Source organism: Pygocentrus nattereri, chromosome 29 (genome assembly GCF_015220715.1).
Source record: "Pygocentrus nattereri isolate fPygNat1 chromosome 29, fPygNat1.pri, whole genome shotgun sequence".
NCBI lineage: Eukaryota > Metazoa > Chordata > Actinopteri > Characiformes > Serrasalmidae > Pygocentrus > Pygocentrus nattereri.
Window position 1 is genome coordinate 20974676 of NC_051239.1, and position 19865 is coordinate 20994540.

At 40.2% G+C, this 19865-nt stretch overlaps 1 protein-coding gene across 6 annotated transcripts in view; it reads right to left on the minus strand.

Moving 5' to 3' along the window:
* The window catches only part of gapvd1 (GTPase activating protein and VPS9 domains 1), a 73620-nt gene that overhangs the window by 16101 nt on the left and 37654 nt on the right, over window positions 1-19865 (minus strand). For 3 of the 6 annotated variants that reach the window (XM_037536072.1, XM_037536071.1, XM_037536075.1), the window contains 7 exons: window positions 12284-12421; window positions 9454-9588; window positions 5087-5206; window positions 4742-4819; window positions 638-987; window positions 258-345; window positions 71-103 (listed from right to left, as the gene is read on the minus strand). In XM_037536072.1, coding sequence (XP_037391969.1) covers window positions 71-103; window positions 258-345; window positions 638-987; window positions 4742-4819; window positions 5087-5206; window positions 9454-9588; window positions 12284-12421 — 942 coding nt within the window. The remainder of the gene's footprint in view (window positions 1-70; window positions 104-257; window positions 346-637; window positions 988-4741; window positions 4820-5086; window positions 5207-9453; window positions 9589-12283; window positions 12422-19865) is intronic. The other 3 variants (XM_037536076.1, XM_037536074.1, XM_037536073.1) reach the window with 2 other exon arrangements.

The following is a 19865-nucleotide window of genomic DNA, read 5'->3' on the forward strand; positions in this document are numbered from 1 at the left end:
ATGGGACTACTGTATATGTAAGACTAAGCCTCTAGTTTACAATGCTAGCTCATGAGAGATACTGGGTTACCTGTGATTTCACTCTCTGCAGTCCAATAGAGCACTGTGTGAGGAACACAAACAGCAACAGATACAATTGGGCTTCACAGACAAACCTCAAATTTGCCTCAGCCATGCTTGTTGCAAGTCAGTGGAAAAGACCATTAGACATACATTCTTGTAAGAAGAATGAATTCATTTTGGAAGCAATTTTTCACCTTTAGGAATGGCAGGAACAAAGCGCTTCTTCCACCAGGGTCTGTTTCTGTCAGACTTCTCGTCATCACTGTCCTTTCTGTCTTCAGACTGAACAGATATACAAAACCATTCAAGCAATTCAGTATATTACATTAGGATAAGAGTGGAATTCAACATATAATCTTAAGCAAATTACAGACCCAAATGAAAACAGCTGAGTTATTGAGTGACTGAATTTTCAATGTGACTCAAAAATAATTTGTAGGATAAGAATTTATAGTTGTGAATTACAAACACAGTCCAATCTAAGAAAAAAAAAACATTAAATTTAATAATTCTCTCTTAAAACTGAGGCATGTAGCAAAATCATGACAACATGGAAACGTCCTGCCTTGCACACCTCTACTCGTAGTGAGTCTTTGCTCGGAGAGGCTGTGGGTCCTGTTGAATAGACGCCCACCTGGTCCCTCTCCTCCATCATGGTCCTGCGGTTTAGGCCTGGGTCACTGTTGGGTCTGCGACCTGCAGATACTACATCCGTGCTGCGGCTTCTGACCAGACGCTCAGGGTACGAGTGCCTTTGCTTGGTGTGCTCCAGCTCAGACTGGGCCAGGTAGTGGGGTGCAAAGAGTGAGGGACGTGGCTCAGATGGTCCCATTGCACTGGCCTCTGGGATGGGAGGGTCTGGAGGAGGGTGAGGGGGTCTGGCGTAGTGCACCTTGGGTCTAACAATGGTGCCGGTGCATGAGCCTGTGAGCGAGAGTGAAAGTATTGCTCCAGCTTGCACACAGGTGTTTGTTTCAGATGTCTAATTCAGCACTTCCAAGTTCATCAAGAAAACTGCAAAGAGCTGTGGTAAAAACAGGCAGCTCATTTTGCTTTTGAACTGGTAGAACTGGAAGTTTGTTGGAAAATACTGAAAATACTGTAAATACTGGAAAATAGTGATTTTTCACTGAAAGTTTTTAAGTTTACCCTAAAAAGACACAAACGTTCATGAATGTTAGTCATGTGAAAACACTCGCATGAACACAAATGCACAGCGAGGGTAGAAAAGTACAAGCAGCAAAAGTGAACATAGGAATAAGAGCTGTCAAGGAGACAGACCCCAAGTGAAAGTTGGCCACCTGTTTCAAGGGTATAGCATCTCTACTGACTGCATTCCAATGGCAGCCCTGTGCCACAACCTCAGTGGGGATGGGCCACTGTGCCAAAACACCTGCAGTGAGGTCTAACAACCTGTCATCCCCTTCACCTTGTGCCCCACACACAAACACATACACAAACATGCATGCACTCACATTACGCAGTCATTCTCAACACTATCAGATTAGCCGTCCCACCAATGGGACAAATTTTAAAATGGCTTTGGAGCAGATCTGTGTAATCCATGACATTTTTCACATAAATAGAAATTTTATATAAATATTTGCAATTAGCACTGTTTTTTTTAACGTATGCAGCGAAGTACAAGCTAACCTAAACAAATATGTTTTTATAAACAAACACCCATTAAGTTTTCTTAACTGATAATATTCCAACGTCCCAATTGTGCCACCATTTTCTTAGGCAGCTTCAAGTTCATTCAGCAGTGTTATGGTGGTCTGTATTGAGATGTAGCGTATCAGCTGTAGTGATAAAGAATGAAAGCTGAAATCTATATGGCTGAGATTTCCTGTTGCATTACTACTGTCCAGTCCCAAACCACATACTAGCACGCTAAATAGTGTGTAAAAATAGTGCATTAATTAGCAGGTAAAGTGCAGAAGTGTGTGGTTTGGGATGCGGCATTAGATTAGCCAGTGAGATGCGCTGAACAGCTGCTTTGCTAAGATGCAGGTTAGCTGCTCATTAAAAATTTCCAAGTGAAAGCTTAAGGTGCTTGTTAATTAAGGATACATTTTTTGAGGTAAATTCATTCATTCATTAAGGTAAGCTGATGTTGGCTTTGTGTTCGCCAACCTCCGTAATCTGTTTTATGTGTAAGACTCCTCAGTGTAACTGCAGCACCATTTAGGATGGAACGCAAAATTCTAATGAAAAGCTTTTGAATAAGAAGTTAACTTATATTTTTGTATGAGTTCACTTTGCTAACCACTTTTATTAGTTTTTGTAAAATCTCGTGAAATGGAATTTTCTGAGCTCTGAAAATAAGCAGGATATATGGCTTCATCCCACCAATCCAGCTAATCTTCTCTTTGCAGTGTTTTCTCGAGACTGCATCTGAAGTGTAAACATATGTTTTCATGTTTTTCATGGTCATTCTAAACTATTTTTCTTTTGGTCTTCAGGCACCTGCCTGCTAACATGGCGATGTGGCCTTATTGGCGCAAACGAATAATATGAATAGGCGCTTTTAATTAAAACATCTATTACTTTTCTCTGAAATGCTATTCCACAGTTTAGGAGTTCTATAAAAAAAATAAATAAAAAAAAAATCTTGCAACAACTGGTATTTGCAGTAAGCCTGCCTCAGCTCAACAAGGTGGTGAACCACTGGCTATAATACTTCAGCAAATCAGTAATATATGCCAGAGCAAGGCTGTTAAGAGCTTTAAATGTCTAAAGTAACACCTTGTAGTCAATGTAAACCTTAACAGCAAGCCAGTGTAATAAGAACCCGGTAATACGATCAAATGTTCTTCTCCCAGTAAGTGCACAAGATAGTAGATTCTGAACCAATTAGAGCCTATTTAGAGAGAAAGCAGGGCAACCAGTTGGTGACAAAATTACAGTATTTATCCAGTATTTTTCATTTATTATGAAAGCATGTATTAATTTCTCAGCATTTTGTAGGGACAGCATGTGCATTATTTTGATTACAGCAATGGGCCACTTCTTTAAGTATACATTCTTGTATCTACAATCAGTTGGCCATTTCATTAGCTCCACTCAACATACAGGCACTCTTCAGGTGCACTTGTCATACAGGTTAACTTTTGAATTTTACAATTACAGATGGCTATTTTTCTGTACATTTTGTTAGCCCTTTTCTTTTTTTTTTAAACCATTTTCTTCAACTGTCAGGACCCCCATAAGAGCTACATGGCTGCAGGGGCCAACCACCAGCGTGACACCTTATTTTAACTATAGGACTGCCTGGTAGAGTTGCTTGAGCGCTGATGTTTGGCTGCATGAGCGACACTGCAGCTATGAAGATGCTTGAGCAATGGTAATCCCTTCATGGCTAAGAACTTTTCTAGGCTAGAGAGAAGAGCCCCACAGCTATGGAAGCTTCAGAGGGATTCTAAATGACTCTACACAGTGTCAGCTGGGAACTCTTTGTGTGTGTGTGTGTGTGTGTGTGTGTGTGTGTGTGTGTGTGTGTGTGTGTGTGTGTGTGTGCGCGCACACGTGCATGTTTTATCTATTGTTAAGAAGCTTGTAAAACGTCCTTTTAGTTTGAAAAAGCTGGTTTTAAATGCATTACATTATCATATATAAAACTTATTATCATCACTATTATTATTATTATCATCGGAATTTTAGTGGCCTATGAAGGGTTGATGGCAGCTTGATGCTTCATCTTTGACCTTGTTTCCTTTTATTCATTTATTATTTTTTGAAACACAAAAAGTTCAAGAACTTAATGCTACTAGTGGAATCAGAGAACTGCCGTTTGATTCAAGGTGACTTGTTTTCTAAGCTGTAGAACTGTAGAACATAACTGCAATAAATAGTCAACTAGACTAAGTGTGATCAATAATTGCTCAAATAATTTTAACCAATTATCTAAAACTATGACAGAACTACTATTTACTGTACTATAACGACTATACTATATTAAAATGCACTGTCAGATATTACAGTGACAATGAGAACTAATAAATTATTATTACACTGGTGTGCCAGGGACTAGATGTAGTACAGATTGTTTTTTTTTGTTTTTTTGTATGTGTACAGAGATCTTGCTAACCTCTTTTAAGCAAATTAAAAAAATTACAAAAGTAACTTTCACTACAGTGAAAAAAAAAACAAAAAAAAAAACAGTATTTATTTATGTGTTTGTTTCTTATGACTGTAGCTATTACTGCCTCGCAATACTGGGTGCAAGAACAATTCTAATGTTAAATGGAATTTTAAGCTTCAATCCCAGCACAGAAAAGCACTCACACTGTTCTGTCATTGTAGCTTTCAATGATGTCTTTATCATGGAAACTCGTATGGAAGTAACTAACTAAATAAATAAATCAATAAAAATTCTGAGTTGTTGTGCATCCCTACTATAAAGCACCACTGCTTCTTATAGTGAGAGATATGCAATGTGTTTCACATATGTGGGCTATCTATCAAGACATTTTGTTCCTTTCATCAAAGAATGAATCAAAGCATTAAGAAGCAGAGTTAGTCTGAATAATTTTTGCCCACTGGCAAGAGACATACTGTTAACCAAGCCAATACATATGTCCACATTTTTAACAGCAAAATAGATATTTCTACCACTACACACCTATACACAACTTTAATATTGCCAAGAGCAGAGCAGGCTGGTGGCTGATATTACCTTCTCCAGAAGAAAGGGGATCAAACATGGCCAGCAGAGAATCTGCTTGAGAAGGGGCACAGGAAAGAGTGTGTGCTGCTGGAGAAAAGGAGAGGTAAACAGGTAAAATGTGTTAACCCCAGCCCAAACAACAAAAATCTCTAATGTCCTTATAAACAGGATGATCTTTTATCTTGTGACAGCGTTCTACAGTGCTTTTGTATTATTTAATTACTGAATTATCTATGGTCTCTGTACATAAACAGTTCCTTCAGCTCCACATAAGAAAAGTCCTTCCAACATGTTCAGTAATTATTTTAGATAGATGTTAATGCATTCCTGTTAAATCGGTATGTGTGTTTGTACCATGTGTAGATTCCTCTCCATCAGGACTGGTCACAGAGTCTTTGCCTCCAAAGTCTGAGCTACATTCTGAACGCAGGTCCTCAATTTTGTTAGGGATGTCTTCAGATGTTGCACTGATACCTACACAAGTAACAAAACATCCACCAAAATCATTATCTTGCATTTCTAAGTGGCAAAACCATGTTGTAATGATCAGTATTGACTCTGCACATACTATTAGCACAAGTATTTTTTTTTTTGCTACAGGCAGTGCAAGACATGAAATGAGCATTGAATACATTCAAACATTTAAAACTGTAAAAAAAATAAAAAAAAAAAAAAATGGGTAAACAGTTTTCCAGGACAGGTTCCACTCTGAAGTTGACCAAAGAAGATGAGTTCACAAGTTCAATGTCATATCCAGAGATTAGCTTTTAATTAAAAAAAAAAAAAAAAAAAAGCATGCATGAGTGCTGCCAGCATTGCTGCAGAGGTTGAAGAAGTGAGAGGTCAGTCTGTCAGTGTTTGGACCATATGCCGCACAATACATCAACTCTGTCTGCATGGCCGTCGTCACAGAAGAAAGCCTCTTCTGAAGCTGATGTACAAGAAATCACACAAACAGTTTGCTGAAGAGAAGCAGTCCAAGAATATGGATTACTGGAACCATGTATTGTGGTCTGACGAGACAAAGATAAATTTGTTTGGCTCAGATGGTGTCCAGAATGTGTGGTGGCTCCCTGGTGAGGAGTACCAAGACAACTATCTCTTGCCTACAGTTAAGCATGGTGGTGGTAGCATCATGGTCTGGAGCTGCATGAGTGCTGCCGGCACTGGGGAGCTGCTGTTCACTGAGGGAAAGATGAATTGCAGCATGTACTGTGATATTCTGAAGCAGAGCATGATACCCTCCCTTCGCACCGCATGGCAGTTCTCCAACTTGATAACAACCCTAAACAGACCTCCAAGATTATAACTGCCTTGCTGAAGGTAAAGGTGATTGCCCAAGTATGTCTCCTAAACCCAACTGAGCACCTGTGGGGGGTCCTCAAGCAGAAGGAGGAGGTGCACAAGGTGTCTAACATCCACCAGCTCTATGATGTCATCATGGAGGAGTGGAAGAGGATTCCAGTAGCAGCCTGTGCAGCTCTGGTGAATTCCAAGCCCAAGAGGGTTCAGGCAGTCAGACATTCGGAGTGGTTTGATGTGAAATGCTTCAATCTCAAGAAATTTGCAGTCAGATTTGTTCACAGTGGTTTTGACAGTAACCAGATGTCTGAAGCGTTTAGTGCCTCTGAAAGCTCCCCCACAGAAAGTTATTACATGAAGTAGTTCGATGTGTGCTGCCTGTCGACAGATTTTTTTTTTTATGATAGTTTGTGATAGTTTTGCCTTAAAATGTAATTTTTTTTTTTTTTTACATTCATGAGTATTTTTCCCTTATCAACATTAAATATAACAACTCAAAGTACATGTAGGGTCAGTGGTGGTATTGGATAATAAATAAAATGGCTTTGTCTTGTAGATGTTGAGACCCCTGGTTTTTATCACCACCACTGTTAAGAAATTAGTCTAAGTTTCTCTGCACAGGGGGGACATTTCTTAGTTTGGTTAGCTGGGGTTGGCCAGGGTCTCTAAAATGGTGAAAGAAAAGCTAAAACAACAAAAATGATCAACACTGCTGAGTTTAAGTATCATGCACCACTTTCAGTACTTAAATGTATCTTTTCATTTTTCAGGTTTGTTGCAAAAACAATGAATAACAAATTACATCGTTTTAACAAAACACTGCCTTTCTCGGACATCTGACCTTGAATTGTTTTGAAAAATCAATGGACATCAAATGTGAACAAACAGTTTTCCTTTATACACTGCTCAAAAAAATAAAGGGAACACTTAAACAACACAATATAACTCCAAGTAAATCAAACTTCAGTGAAATCAAACTGTCCACTTAGGAAGCAACAATGATTGACAATCAATTTCAGGAGGCCGTAGGAGGGCAACAACCCAGCAGCAGGACCACTACCTCTGCCTTTGTGCAAGGAGGAACAGGAGGAGCTGCCAGAGCCCTGCTAAATTACCTCCAGCAGGCCACAAATGTGCATGTGTCTGCACAAACGGTTAGAAACTGACTCCATGAGGATGGTATGAGGGCCCGACGTCCACAGATAAGGGTTGTGCTCACAGCCCAACACCGTGCAGGACGCTTGGCATTTGCCAGAGAACACCAGGATTGGCAAATTCGCCACTGGCGCTCTGTGCTCTTCACAGATGAAAGCAGATTCACACTGAGCACATGTGACAGACGTGACAAGAGTCTGGAGACGCTGTGGAGAGCGATCTGTTGCCTGCAACGTTCTTCGGCATGACCGGTTTGGCAGTGGGTCAGTAATGGTGTGGGGTGGCATTTCTTTGGAGGGCCGCACAGCCCTCCATGTGATGCCAGAGGTAGCCTGAGTGCCATTAGGTACCAAGATGAGATCCTCAGACCCCTTGTGAGACCATATGCTGGTGTGGTTGGCCCTGGTTTCCTCCTAATGCAGGACAATGCTAGACCTCATGTGGCTGGAGTGTGTCAGCAGTTCCTGCAAGATGAAGGCATTGAAGCTATGGACTGGCCAGCCCGTTCCCCAGACCTGAATCTGATTGAGCACATCTGGGACATCATGTCTCGCTCCATCCACCAACACCACGTTGCACCACAGACTGTCCAGGAGTTGGCAGATGGTTTAGTCCAGGTCTGGGAGGAGATCCCTCAGGAGACCATCCGCCACCTCATCAGGAGCTGCCCAGGCGTTGTAGGGAGGTCATACAGGCACGTGGAGGCCACATACAATACTGAGCCTCATTTTGACTTGTTTTAAGGACATCACATCAAAGTTGGATCAGCCTGTCGTGTGTTTTTCCACTTTAATTTTGTGTGTGACTCCAAATCCAGGCCTCCATTTGTTAATACATTTGATTTCCATTGATGATTTTGTTGTCAGCACATTCAACTTTGTACAGAACAAAGTATTCAATGTGAATATTTCATTCATTCAGATCTAGGATGTGTTATTTGAGTGTTCCCTTTATTTTTTTGAGCAGTGTATTATAGTTTAATGAAATGGTTCTGTTTGTGTCACGCTCTAACACTCAGTTCAGTGAATTTTGTGATCCAATTATTTTTTTATTACAACGCTATTTTAGTTAGTTTTTTTTTAATTTAAACTTGCTTTACAGATACTTTTTGCATTTTGTGTTTAAGATGTTTTGTAAGAAGTCTAAGATACGAATGAATGTTAACATGATTTTTTTTAAATCATCTGAGACCTTAGGGAAGTTATGGACCTCTCAGCAATATTTTTGCATTGCCTAGCACTTTCAACATTCTAGCTTTCTATCGATATATCAGTGCTAATAGGAAAGAACCTATATTTAACCTAGATTTTTTAAAATGTATTTTTACTTCATTTATTTGTCATTATGGCAGAGAAATCAACTGCAAGCTGCTTTTATAGCTGCAGAACTTAAATGCTGGAACCCCACAATGGAAGGGTGGAATACTGACTTTGCGAACATGAGATTACTTATTTCCTCCCAATGAACACTGAGACGCCTCTGTAGTGTAATTTACTTTATATAACTGTCCACCAGGTGGGATGAAGGGTAGGGGTCAGGGATGGAAGGTTTGTGGGTACAGACATTATCCTGTATTGTTAGTGGTCAATTTCCTTTCCTGGTCAATAAACACAATTGTTCACAAAAAAAACAAAACAAAACAAAAAAAAACCCTGAAACTTGTATAAGATCAGTGTTACCTTTTTTCTCAATGTGTGTATGAGATTTTCTGAGCCAAAGGAGTTGGTGAGTGAGATAGGGATGATGTGCTGGTGTACGAGTAGTACTCATGTTGAACACACCTCTATTCAGCATATCTCCTCTTTGGGGAAGAGTGAAATAGCACAATTACTACCAGAAGCAATCTGACAGGGTATGGGGACTCCAAAAAATTCTCAGGGAAGCTCAGAATGAGTGGTAAAAGGAGAGAAAAGGCAAGAACGATCAAGGAAACAAGGAAAAGACACTATCTGCCAGAATCCCCCAAGAAAGGTTCATGAGAGCTACCTGTGAGCACTCTTGCACCAGGCCAATTGTCTTAATTTTCATTATTAGGTCAGTGCTGGGGAGCCGCTACATAAAAAGAGCTGAAAAGGTGAGAAAAGATGGGAACTGTGTTATGCACACTGTTAATTACTGATACCTTTATTTTGTAATAAAGAATTGTTTCTGGCAATTAAGTACTGGAAGTAAACTCTGTGTTTGGTTGACTGAATGATGAGGATGTGATGAGTGAAGATAAAAATTGGATGTGTGTGTGTGTGTGTGTGTGTGTGTGTGTATACCTGAGACAACACTTAGCCCTGGAGTGCTGGGTCGTGAGCTGACCTCTCTGACCTCAGTGTCATCTGAAGTGCTGCCCACCCCTGAACAGCTCTCCAACTCCTGCAAACGCTCCTCCTGCTTTAAATCTGCAGTTTCTACAAAACATTCACACATCAACACTAAGCATTTAATGAAGCCTAAACTCCTGACTCCTGAAGGTTTAATTTCATATAAAACAAAGCATTTAAGATTCTATAACATAAAAACTGTTACAGCCATATCTCAAAACAAAAAAATTCAAAAGCAATAATAACATTTTTAGTTTGTATAATAGTACTAATGTTTCATGTACAGAGAAACTTGGAAACTTACTGATAAACTGACTGAAAACAAACTAATATGCTAAATGTGATGCAAAATAGCATCAAAATGATAAACGTAATTTATCTTTTATGGATTAGCAACTTTCAATAATGCTTTGGAAATGTAATTATTGTTAGTGCCTAATCTTTTTGACATTGCATGTTATTACCTACTGAGCTTATTCTGTGGCAAAATGCATTTCCAGTTCATGGCATTTGTTTTCATAACGGTCTACCTGTTAGTCAGTCCAACAGGGAGGGCTAATGCACACTAAACAGAAGCTGCTTCATCCAACAGTGAATTAGACATTCAGTTGATTGGATAAGCTGGCCTTTAACGTTATACATTCTCAAATGTAAGACTTCAGCGGAAAACAACTGAGAATTGAAATTTTCTGAAATTTTCAAGGTAAAGTATAGGTCATTTTCATGTAAATACAGATTTACAAATAATTGTTTTGTGTTTTATTTGCATTTCACATACTGTCCTGTCTCCTGTGTCTGAAACGTACCTAACAGCGTGTTATACCTTCACAAGCATAAATAACAGCTGCGATTCGATTTGGCATGGACTGGACAAGTTTTTAAATGTCAATGATATCAATGTTCAGCCACTCTTGTGTCAAAGAATTGCGTAGTTTGGCCAGATTTCGTGGATGCTTTCCCTGGTGTCTTATTGCATGTTGCAGGTAGTTCCACAGATTTTCAAGAGGATTCAAATCTGTGGATTTTGCAGACCAGTCCAGTTGTGTGAAAGCTCCTGGATGTTCCAATCGGTCACATTTCCAACCCTTTAAACGCGAGAATTGGCCTCTTGGATTAAAGAGATAGGAATGTAATGTTCTTCAGTAAGGTGATCAGCAAAAGGCAAAACCTGGTCTTCCAGCAGCTCAGTGTATGCAGTGTGGTTCAAATTTACTGTCACCTCAAATAAATGATCCATTTCTACACAGTTAAAAAACCCCAGAACATCACAGAGCCTGCTCCTGCTTGAACCACTACGGTCTACGATGAACACGACACCTACATCATTCACATACAGGCAGAAACGAGGCATCTGACCAGATAACACGTTTCCAGTCATGAACGTCCAATTTTTTGTCTCTTCGGCCACTTTAACTGGGCAACTTTGTAAGCAGAAGTGAGCAAAAGCCTCTTGCAAGCCACTGTGCTCCATATGTTCATGGTATGCCGTTCCCTGCAGAATGTTCTTTCAGAAATGGATTGTGAGGGACCTGCATTGACTTATAGAAGCAATTCTTACCTGGAGGCAAAGCGATTTTTATTGTGATTTTTGCCACTGCCGCTAGATTCGTATGACCTATACACCAGCTACTTCCTTCAAACTATGGCCTTTAACACGACCAAATGCAATCACTCCTTTGTGCCAAACATTAACATCTGCTTTGTGACTCATTTCCACACATCAACTGAGACATTCACTGCATTGTACCGTCTTAATCTATGAATCGCATTGCACAGCCCGCAGGTATTTATATCCTGATCATCCTCATGAAACACCACCTGCAGGAGCCTAAAGTTACCTTAAATCACCTTAAAGACGCAAGGTGACTAATTTTTTGTCTGGGAAGTTTATTTTAGTTTCATACTCCACTTGTTTAATGCTTTAGTGACTGCGATGTTGATAAGTTCTCAACTGTGATATATATTAGTTCTTTCTTAAACTCAGACATTAAGGAGGAGTTACCCAGTTTCTGTTCATCCCCTTTTCATTTTCTTACTTTACATCTGCAATTTCTCTTTATTGCAACAAAAGTAGTATGTTTCAATAAGTTACTCTCATGCCAATACACTCAAAAAACTTGTCAGTTCATTCTTTAAAAAAAAACTTCCTGTAGTAACAAGCAGTTTAACTTATTAAACTCAAATAAATACTTTGAATGAAACAATACAAAGTACAATAATAAGAGCGATTTTAAACCAATTCAATTTCACATTTATTGTGTACATTTACTTTTTTTTATCATAATGGTGTTTTGTGTTCAAAAAGCAGTTTAGTTTGTATTGCTGTCATAATCACAGGAGATGCTTCAAATGGGGTTACCTATATAAATCTTTACAACACTGTCAAATGTTGTTTCATATCTTAAAAAAAAAAAAAAAAAAAAAAAAAAAAAAAAATGAAACCCAGGTGACACAAAAAGCTTCCCAGCTTTCAGAAGTTTCAAAATGGCATTTAAATTAAGTACCTGTAATTAATCAATTGCCATCATGTAATTGATGTGCCTCAAATACTGATTACAACATGCAAAGGAAGAAGGCAGTAAATATCATTTGGAATGCCTGCAATAACGCAAACTGCTAAGACATAACTAGCTTTTACTGGAAGCATCCGTCATACTACACCATGACTACACCTCACCTGCAGCTGTCTATACTGCAATACCTCTGTTCCTCCAGGCAATGCTAAAGCCTGAAATAAAGGAGACATGAAGAGTGACTAATTTCCTTCTCAATGACCACTTACCTGAGTCACTGGGTAAAACCTCCACACTCCAGGCCTCACTTGTTGTCTCAGATATTGTAGACCCGTAGGGGTCCAAAAGAACAGAGCCAGGCCCTGGTAAACACAGCAGACTCCCCAGCATATTCTCAACAGCAGCCCCTGTGTAGAAAGAATACACAGAATGCACATCAGAATTCGTAAGTCCCAACTAAGACTCTAACCAGCAGGAAATTGGAAAACCACTTGGAGTAGTTAAAGGTTAATGGCACTTCCTTATGACCCATCACATGCATACATATGCACATGCACCCACAGTTGTCTAGGTCATGACTCTGGGGTGTAGAGTGAGCAATGCATTACTCATATCCTCGTTACTCTCCCTACCAGTGTCCCACACACGCTTCTCCCCAGAACTTCCAAACTAGGTGCCATGAACTAACAAAGTACAACAAAAAGAGGGGTATGGAGTGTGTTATGAAAAAGAGAGCCAACAAGTGTGCGTGTATAATGGTCAGATGGAGACAGAGATCATGAGCACACTATGTGACACCAGCAGCACCTCTCAGTAGATCTCAGGACAAGCAACGTGTGTGTGTGTGTGTGTGTGTGTGTGTGTGTGTGTGTGTGTGTGTGGGGTTTGTGGGGCAGCAGGAGAGCTTTCCCCTGCTGGCCATGTTTACAGTGAGCGAGGCAGGGGCTATGGGCTGCTCATCTTTCAGGTGCATGATTAAATGAGTGGCACCCGCAGTAGTGCAACAATTAGAATTTCTGCCTCATTATCATGGTAATCTTATCAGTGGGATAATGAGGTATTAATGGATATTTAATGTGTATCTCATAACCCAATCCCTCAGAGAAAACACATAAGGAAATCGCTGTAAATTCACTTAATGATGGAAAAGTCCCCCAATGCCATATTCTGAGGTATGAAAAATGGAGGATGCAAATGAGAAGGAACCAAGGTCAATAAGACTGCAGGGACCATGTGAATGTCAGAGAGAGTAAGAGGGAAAGAGGGAAAGAGAGAGAGAGAGAGAGAGAGAGAGAGAGAGAGAGAGAGAGAGAGAGAGAGAGAGAGAGAGAAGGAAGGCAAGGGAGTACAAAGGGAGAACTGAGTAAGGTGTAGTAGTGGATAGTGAAAGCAAGATCAGAGAGAGTAAGAGAGTAAGAGGGAGAGAGAGAGAGAGAGAGAGAGAGAGAGAGAGAGAGAGAGAGAGAGAGAGAGAGAGAGAGAGAAAGAGAGTGAGAGAGAGAGAAAGAGAGTGAGAGAGAGAGAAAGAGAGTGAGAGAGAGAGAGAAAGAAAGAGAGAAAGAAAGAGAGAAAGAGAGAGTGAGAAAGAAAGAAAGAAAAAGTGTAAGAGAGAAAGAGAGAAAGAGAGTAAGAGAGAGAGAGTAAGAGAGAGAGAGCGAAAGAGCGCGAGAGAGCGCGAGAGAGCGCGAGAGAGCGCGAGAGAGCGCGAGGAGAAAAGAGAAGGAAAGGAAAGGGAGTACAAAGGGAGAACTGAGTAAGGTGTAGTAGTGGATAGTGAAAGAAAGATCAACACAGCTATTACACAGACAGTACTGGACATTTTACTTAAACAACTGAAAAAAGGCTTTATAACTTAAGCAAAGTTTATGGCAGACCCTGCACATGTGAGTGTCAGGAAAAGGGCAATGCATCACTCATACATGTGTATTCTCAGAATGACAATTACACTAAAAAAACAAACAATTGTAACACAATGTATGAAATGTAAGATAGCAGCCGATGACTTTATGGGCTCTTCTCATAATATGCTGCACTTAGGTATTTGACACAAGTGGTGTTACTGAGTGTTGCGTTAGTCTGAGCGGATCAGACACAGCAGTGCTGCTGGAGTTTTTAAACACCTCAGTGTCACTGCTGGACTGAGAATAGTCCACCAACAAAAAATATCCAGCCAACAGCGTCCTGTGGGCAGCATCCTGTGACTACTTATGAAGGACTAGACAATGACCAACACAAACTGTGAAACAGCAGATGAGCTGTCGTCTCTGACTTTACATCTACAAGGTGGACTGACAAGGCAGGAGTGTCTAATAGAGTGGACAGTGAATGGACAGTGTTTAAAAACTCCAGCAGCACTGCTGTGTCTGATTCACTCGTACCAGCACAACACACACTAACACACCACCACCACCACATCAATGTTACTGCAGTGCTGAGAATGATCCACCACCCAAATACTACCTGCTCTGTGAGGGTCCATGGAGGTCCTGACCACTGAAGAACAGGGTAAAAGGGGGCTAACAAAGTATCAGAAAAACAGATGGACTACAGCTGAACATCAGTAAGACTAAGGAGATGGTACTGGATTTAAAGTCTAACCTGCCCTGTCACCAGTCACCATTGATGGAACTGATGGGGACATGGTAGACACATAGTTCTAGTCTAGCTTGTTGTCCAAGTGCACAGCCAGATACTTGTAACACTCTCGCAGTGGACGAGAGAGGTCAAAGCTGTGCATACTTTCTGAGGAGGCTGAGGTTTTTTGGTGTGTGCACAAAGCTGCTATAGACATTCTATCAGTCTGTTGTGGCGAGGGTTTTATTCTCTACTGTTGTGTGCTGGGGTAGCAGCATTAGCACAAGTGATCAGAACAAACTAAACAAACTTTTTAGGAAGGCTGGCTCTGTTGTAGGAGACAAGCTGGGTCCAGTTAGGGTCGTGATAGCAGTTGGGACAGCAGAGAATCCCAAATTACCCTGTGCCTCGCAACTTCCTCCAGCTCATTCCCGGGGACCCCCAGGCCAACTTGGAGGTCCTAGGACGATGCCGGGGTCTTGTCCCAGTAGGCCATGCCTGGTACATCCCCATTGGGAGGCGTCCAGGGGCATCCGGATCAGATGCCCGAACAACCTCAGCTGGCTCCTCTCAATGTGGAGGAGTAGCGGCTCTACTCCGAGCTCCTCCTGGATGACTGAGCTCCTCACTCTATCAAATAGAGTGTAGCCCGCCACCCTGCAAAGAAAGCTCATTTCCGCCGCTTGTATCTCATTCTTTCGGTCATTACCCACAGCTCATGACCATAGGTGAGGGTCAGGATATAGACCGACCGGTAAACAGAGAGCTTCACCTTTTGGCTCAGCTCCCTCTTCACCACTACAGTCCCTACAGTGGCTGCATTACTGCTGCCGCCTGTCCCAGCCTGTGGCCAATCTCATGATCCCTCTTCCCATCACTCGTTAACAAGACCCCAAGGTACTTAATCTCCTCCACCTGAGGCAGGTCGCCTATATCACATTGTGCGAGATATATATATATATATATATATATATATCTCTCACAACTGCTACTGTACTGACACTCTCACTGCGCACTTTACACTGTAATACTGCTGCAACTCCTAGTTATGTTGTATGTGCTATGTAAATATGCAAATAGATATACTTTTATTCCTACTCTCTTGAACTTATGTCGAGAGGCACTCTGTGCTGTGGTGCAGACAGCTGCAGCTCTACATTCTCATCTACCCTCTTTAAGGAGATTTTCGTTGTTACTGTTGAAATCTTGTTGCTTTTTTTATTTATTCTTACCGAATTATTAAAACATGACAGGCCTGTCAAATTAAGCAAAAGCTCCTGATAAAGGGCTTTAACCATATCGCGTTTAGTCAAATTCGTTTTGATGACTAAAGCTCTTTAAACTTTGGCACTAGCGACGTTACAGTGTAAAGAATGTGCAGTCATTCATAAGATGGCAGGTGTTACATGTCCATGGATGTGCGGATACTGTGCACTCGCATACTGAAATTACATAGTTTGTAATAGTGAAGCAGTACGTGCTGGATTGAGTTTAATGCGTACTGTTTAATCATGCCACTTCTGATGCAGCCTGAAATAACTATGTCTGTTTTTCACTCACAACTAGAGTAAAATCAAAAGCATGACACAAACATTCCGTTTTACTTGCAGTGCCACACTGCATCAAATACACTACCTACAAAAACAAACATTGGAACAGTACTCAGTATTGCCAAATACTCAATATTAACGGATTAGGAGAAATAATGGGTTTAAAAAAAAGGAAAACCCTAGTCACCCACTGTTAAATACAATACCAGTCTGTTAGCTCCAGACAGTCTAAGAGCTCTGCATAGTACATTTACTGTACTTTTCTCCAGACATGATGAGAAAAGTTATTTGCCTGCATCTTAAATAGATACAGAAATATTGCCACCTGAAATTTTGTAATAAAACGGTCACATATAATCAGGCCAGTATATTCAGGCAACCTAAGATCCAGTTTAGACTGAAGAACGTCCTTCAGGGAATTATAAGGAAGAGGTGGGGAAGTGTACAGACTGAGTAATTTCTACTTTTGCTGAAACAAATTATAACCCATCATAAACAGAAGCTGAAAAGATCAAATTCTGGACAAATGAAAACCATGCTAACACATATTTGGAAGTCCAAGTAAGGTTATAAATAACACCTGCCATAATCTATTATAGGATAATGAGAAGAACATGTATTACTGACATGTATGGCTGACATGTATTAATAATTAGCACAATATTTCCTAGTAAATATACACACACACACACACACACACACACACAATATTAAGCTTTTTAAGGTAAATTAGTTCTCTAGATCCCGGTCAGTCCTCTTTTCCAAAATGACAATTACCACCTTTTAAGCATAGTTATATAATTACTTGCCAATCATCAATGACATCATTATGTGAGAGCAGAGCTGAGCATCAGCTTGTTTTTTAGCTTGGCTTTTAGCTCATCGGGGCTGTTTTCATTTTGTCTTATCGTTACTTTGTTTTTTTATTTACTTTTTAATTTTATTTATTTATCTATATCCTAATGCTGGCTTTGCTTTTTCATTTTGATTGTGTCCTAAACTGAGCTAAGATTTAGCCTAATAAACAGATCTTGGCTTCCTTGGCATTGTTTTGAAAGCCTTCTGTGATCATGCCTCCCCTTAAATCTTGACAGCCATGCTTGGTTGAGTCAAAGGATTTGACTGGAAGGAAAAAAATCTCCTTGCTTTACCAAATTAATGAGGATGAAGATCTTTTTAGACTCTTTGCTTGCGGCACCCTACACTACCTTCAACAAAATGCTAGTACCCCCTTGTCTGGTCACTTCCCCAAGCCAAGCAAAAGATCCATGGTCTCAGCTCAGAGCAAAACTCAAACCATGTGAGCTGCTCTGCCAATCGGAGCCATGGTCTGCTGGCAGTGAGAACGTACATTTTGGTAGGTGTTCTTTTTGTCAGCCAATTCAAAAGAACATCAGACTGAGCAACAGGTTCTCCACCCTGAAAGAGCTGAAAAATGAGCTAGGAGCCTTTTTCTCCTGTTCACCTGGTGGCTATACAGCACAATGCAGCCAAGTGGCTTCTCTGGCCATTCACTTCATACCGACTCCCGCATGGTTAACTACCATGAACTGGGCCTATCACTACTCCTCTTTCCAAGGGAATCCACCGGTTAGCAGGAACACTGTCCACTGGATTCCGCCGGGCAAGCAGGCAGCTGCTCCTGAGGATGACGGCACAGTCATCTTGCTGTTCAATGCTGTGGGATGTTGCCACGCAGGCCCGCCACTCCATGCTACCACTGTCATACACTACCCTAAGGCCGGCTCACCTCACCATGCCGCTGGATTCTGTCAGTCATCCAAGTCGCCGCTCCACTCCAACCATCGTGATAGTAGGTGACTATTATCCGGAACATTAAACACCACTCAGCCATCACATTCTCCTTCTCAGGCACTAAAGTCTGTGATATCATGCAGCACCTCCCCAGCTTTCAAATAAGTACCATTCTGGCCATAATACCGTTTTATATGTTGGTTGTAACAACACTAGATATCAGAGTTCAGAACGACTGAAAAGAGACTTCACATGCTTGCTGACATCCATAAAACATTGATGCATATCTGTTTTTATATCAGATTCAATCCCTCCCCTGAAAAGACAGAACAATTTAGTCTTACTGCCTATTTTCAGTCTTGGTTTTCGTAACCACAGCCTTATCAGATGCATTATATATACTAGCATGAAAAAAACTCTCACAGAGAGTGGTTAAAAGAAATTTTAAACATTTTAAGGAACAAGCTTTTTTCTGACTTGGCACAAAGCCAAATTCACTCCATGTATAAAATTATATATATATATATATATATATATATATATATATATATATATATATATATATATATATATATATGTCAACATGGCCTTAAGCATGCTCCTTATAAATGTACTTCCACTATTTGAAAAGACTTACAATCTCTATAAGCATAAACTTGTTTTAAATGTGAAGACCAAATTCATGCTGTTTCCAGAAAGTTATGATTTTAACTCACTAAACTTTACTACCCTGAATTAATCCAGAAATGAAAGGGTCAGAACAAGTATCTCTGCATATGCCTGGATGAAAATTTTATTTTAAATATCTCAGTGAGCTAGTGATAGCATAGTACCAGTAATTGATTATGGTAATGTAATATAAAGATGTGAGGCTGCCAATAACCTCAAGCCCTTACACTGAATCTTCCACTTGGCTCTGAGATTTATCACCGGGAGACCCCTACAATACTACACTGAACACTCTATAAAAAGTAGGTTGGTCATCTGGGAATAATGGAAACTCAAAATTATTCTAGTGACTAGATCACCCTTCAGGTGGCAAGAGCTTTTACTGAACTGGCAAAACCTTCTTTTAGTTACAGTGTACCAGTGAGCTGGAATTTATTACAGGAATCTCTAAAACTGGAGGTGTCACTTGATCATATTAAACTTTTAATCTCCAACCACTTCAACTCAGCCTGTAATGGTTTTAGTTGATTGTTTTTAGTTTATTTTATATTATCTAACAGCTGGTTTATTTGTTGATTTATTTATTTATTCATGTATTTACTTATTTTTATTATTTTATCATTACTATTACCATTTTAGTATTTTATCTTTTTGTTCTTCCACATCCCAGAAGGATAAGGGGCTTAGAAAATGTGTGTTCTTATCTTACTCAATAGTTTTATGAACGTATTTAAGTCTGTTTTTTTTCCTAATCTGTTTAATAATTTTAATTGGTTGTCCCATGTGTTCTTACTTGTTTTAACCTTTTCTAATTTTTCTTTTTAAATTACTTTTTCAATCCCTTCTGGGGGCAGTCATGGGCTGAAGGTTAGGGAACCAGCCCTGTGACCGGATGGTCACTGGTTCGATCCCCAGAGCACAACAGTACATGACTGAGGCGTCCTTGAGCAAGACACAACTGGTCCTTGGGCGCTGCGGATTGGGCTGCCCACTGCTCCTCGGGCGAGCGTGTTCACCGTCACCCTAGTGTGTGTGTGTTCACTAGTGCGTATGTGGCGTTTCACTTCACGGATCTGTTAAATGCGGAGGTGAAATTTCTCCGTTGTGGGCCTAATAAGGGTCTCTTAATCTAATCTAATCTTTTTTGTATAATGCTTGCCTACATTGTTAATGAGGGTCACTTTAAATGTAGTCCAAGTTTAAACAAAATCTGACTGAATGTCTAATTACAATCAGCCAATTGCCAAGGCATACTTCAGTGACTATACAAAATAATGATAAGACTTCAATACTCAGACGTAAT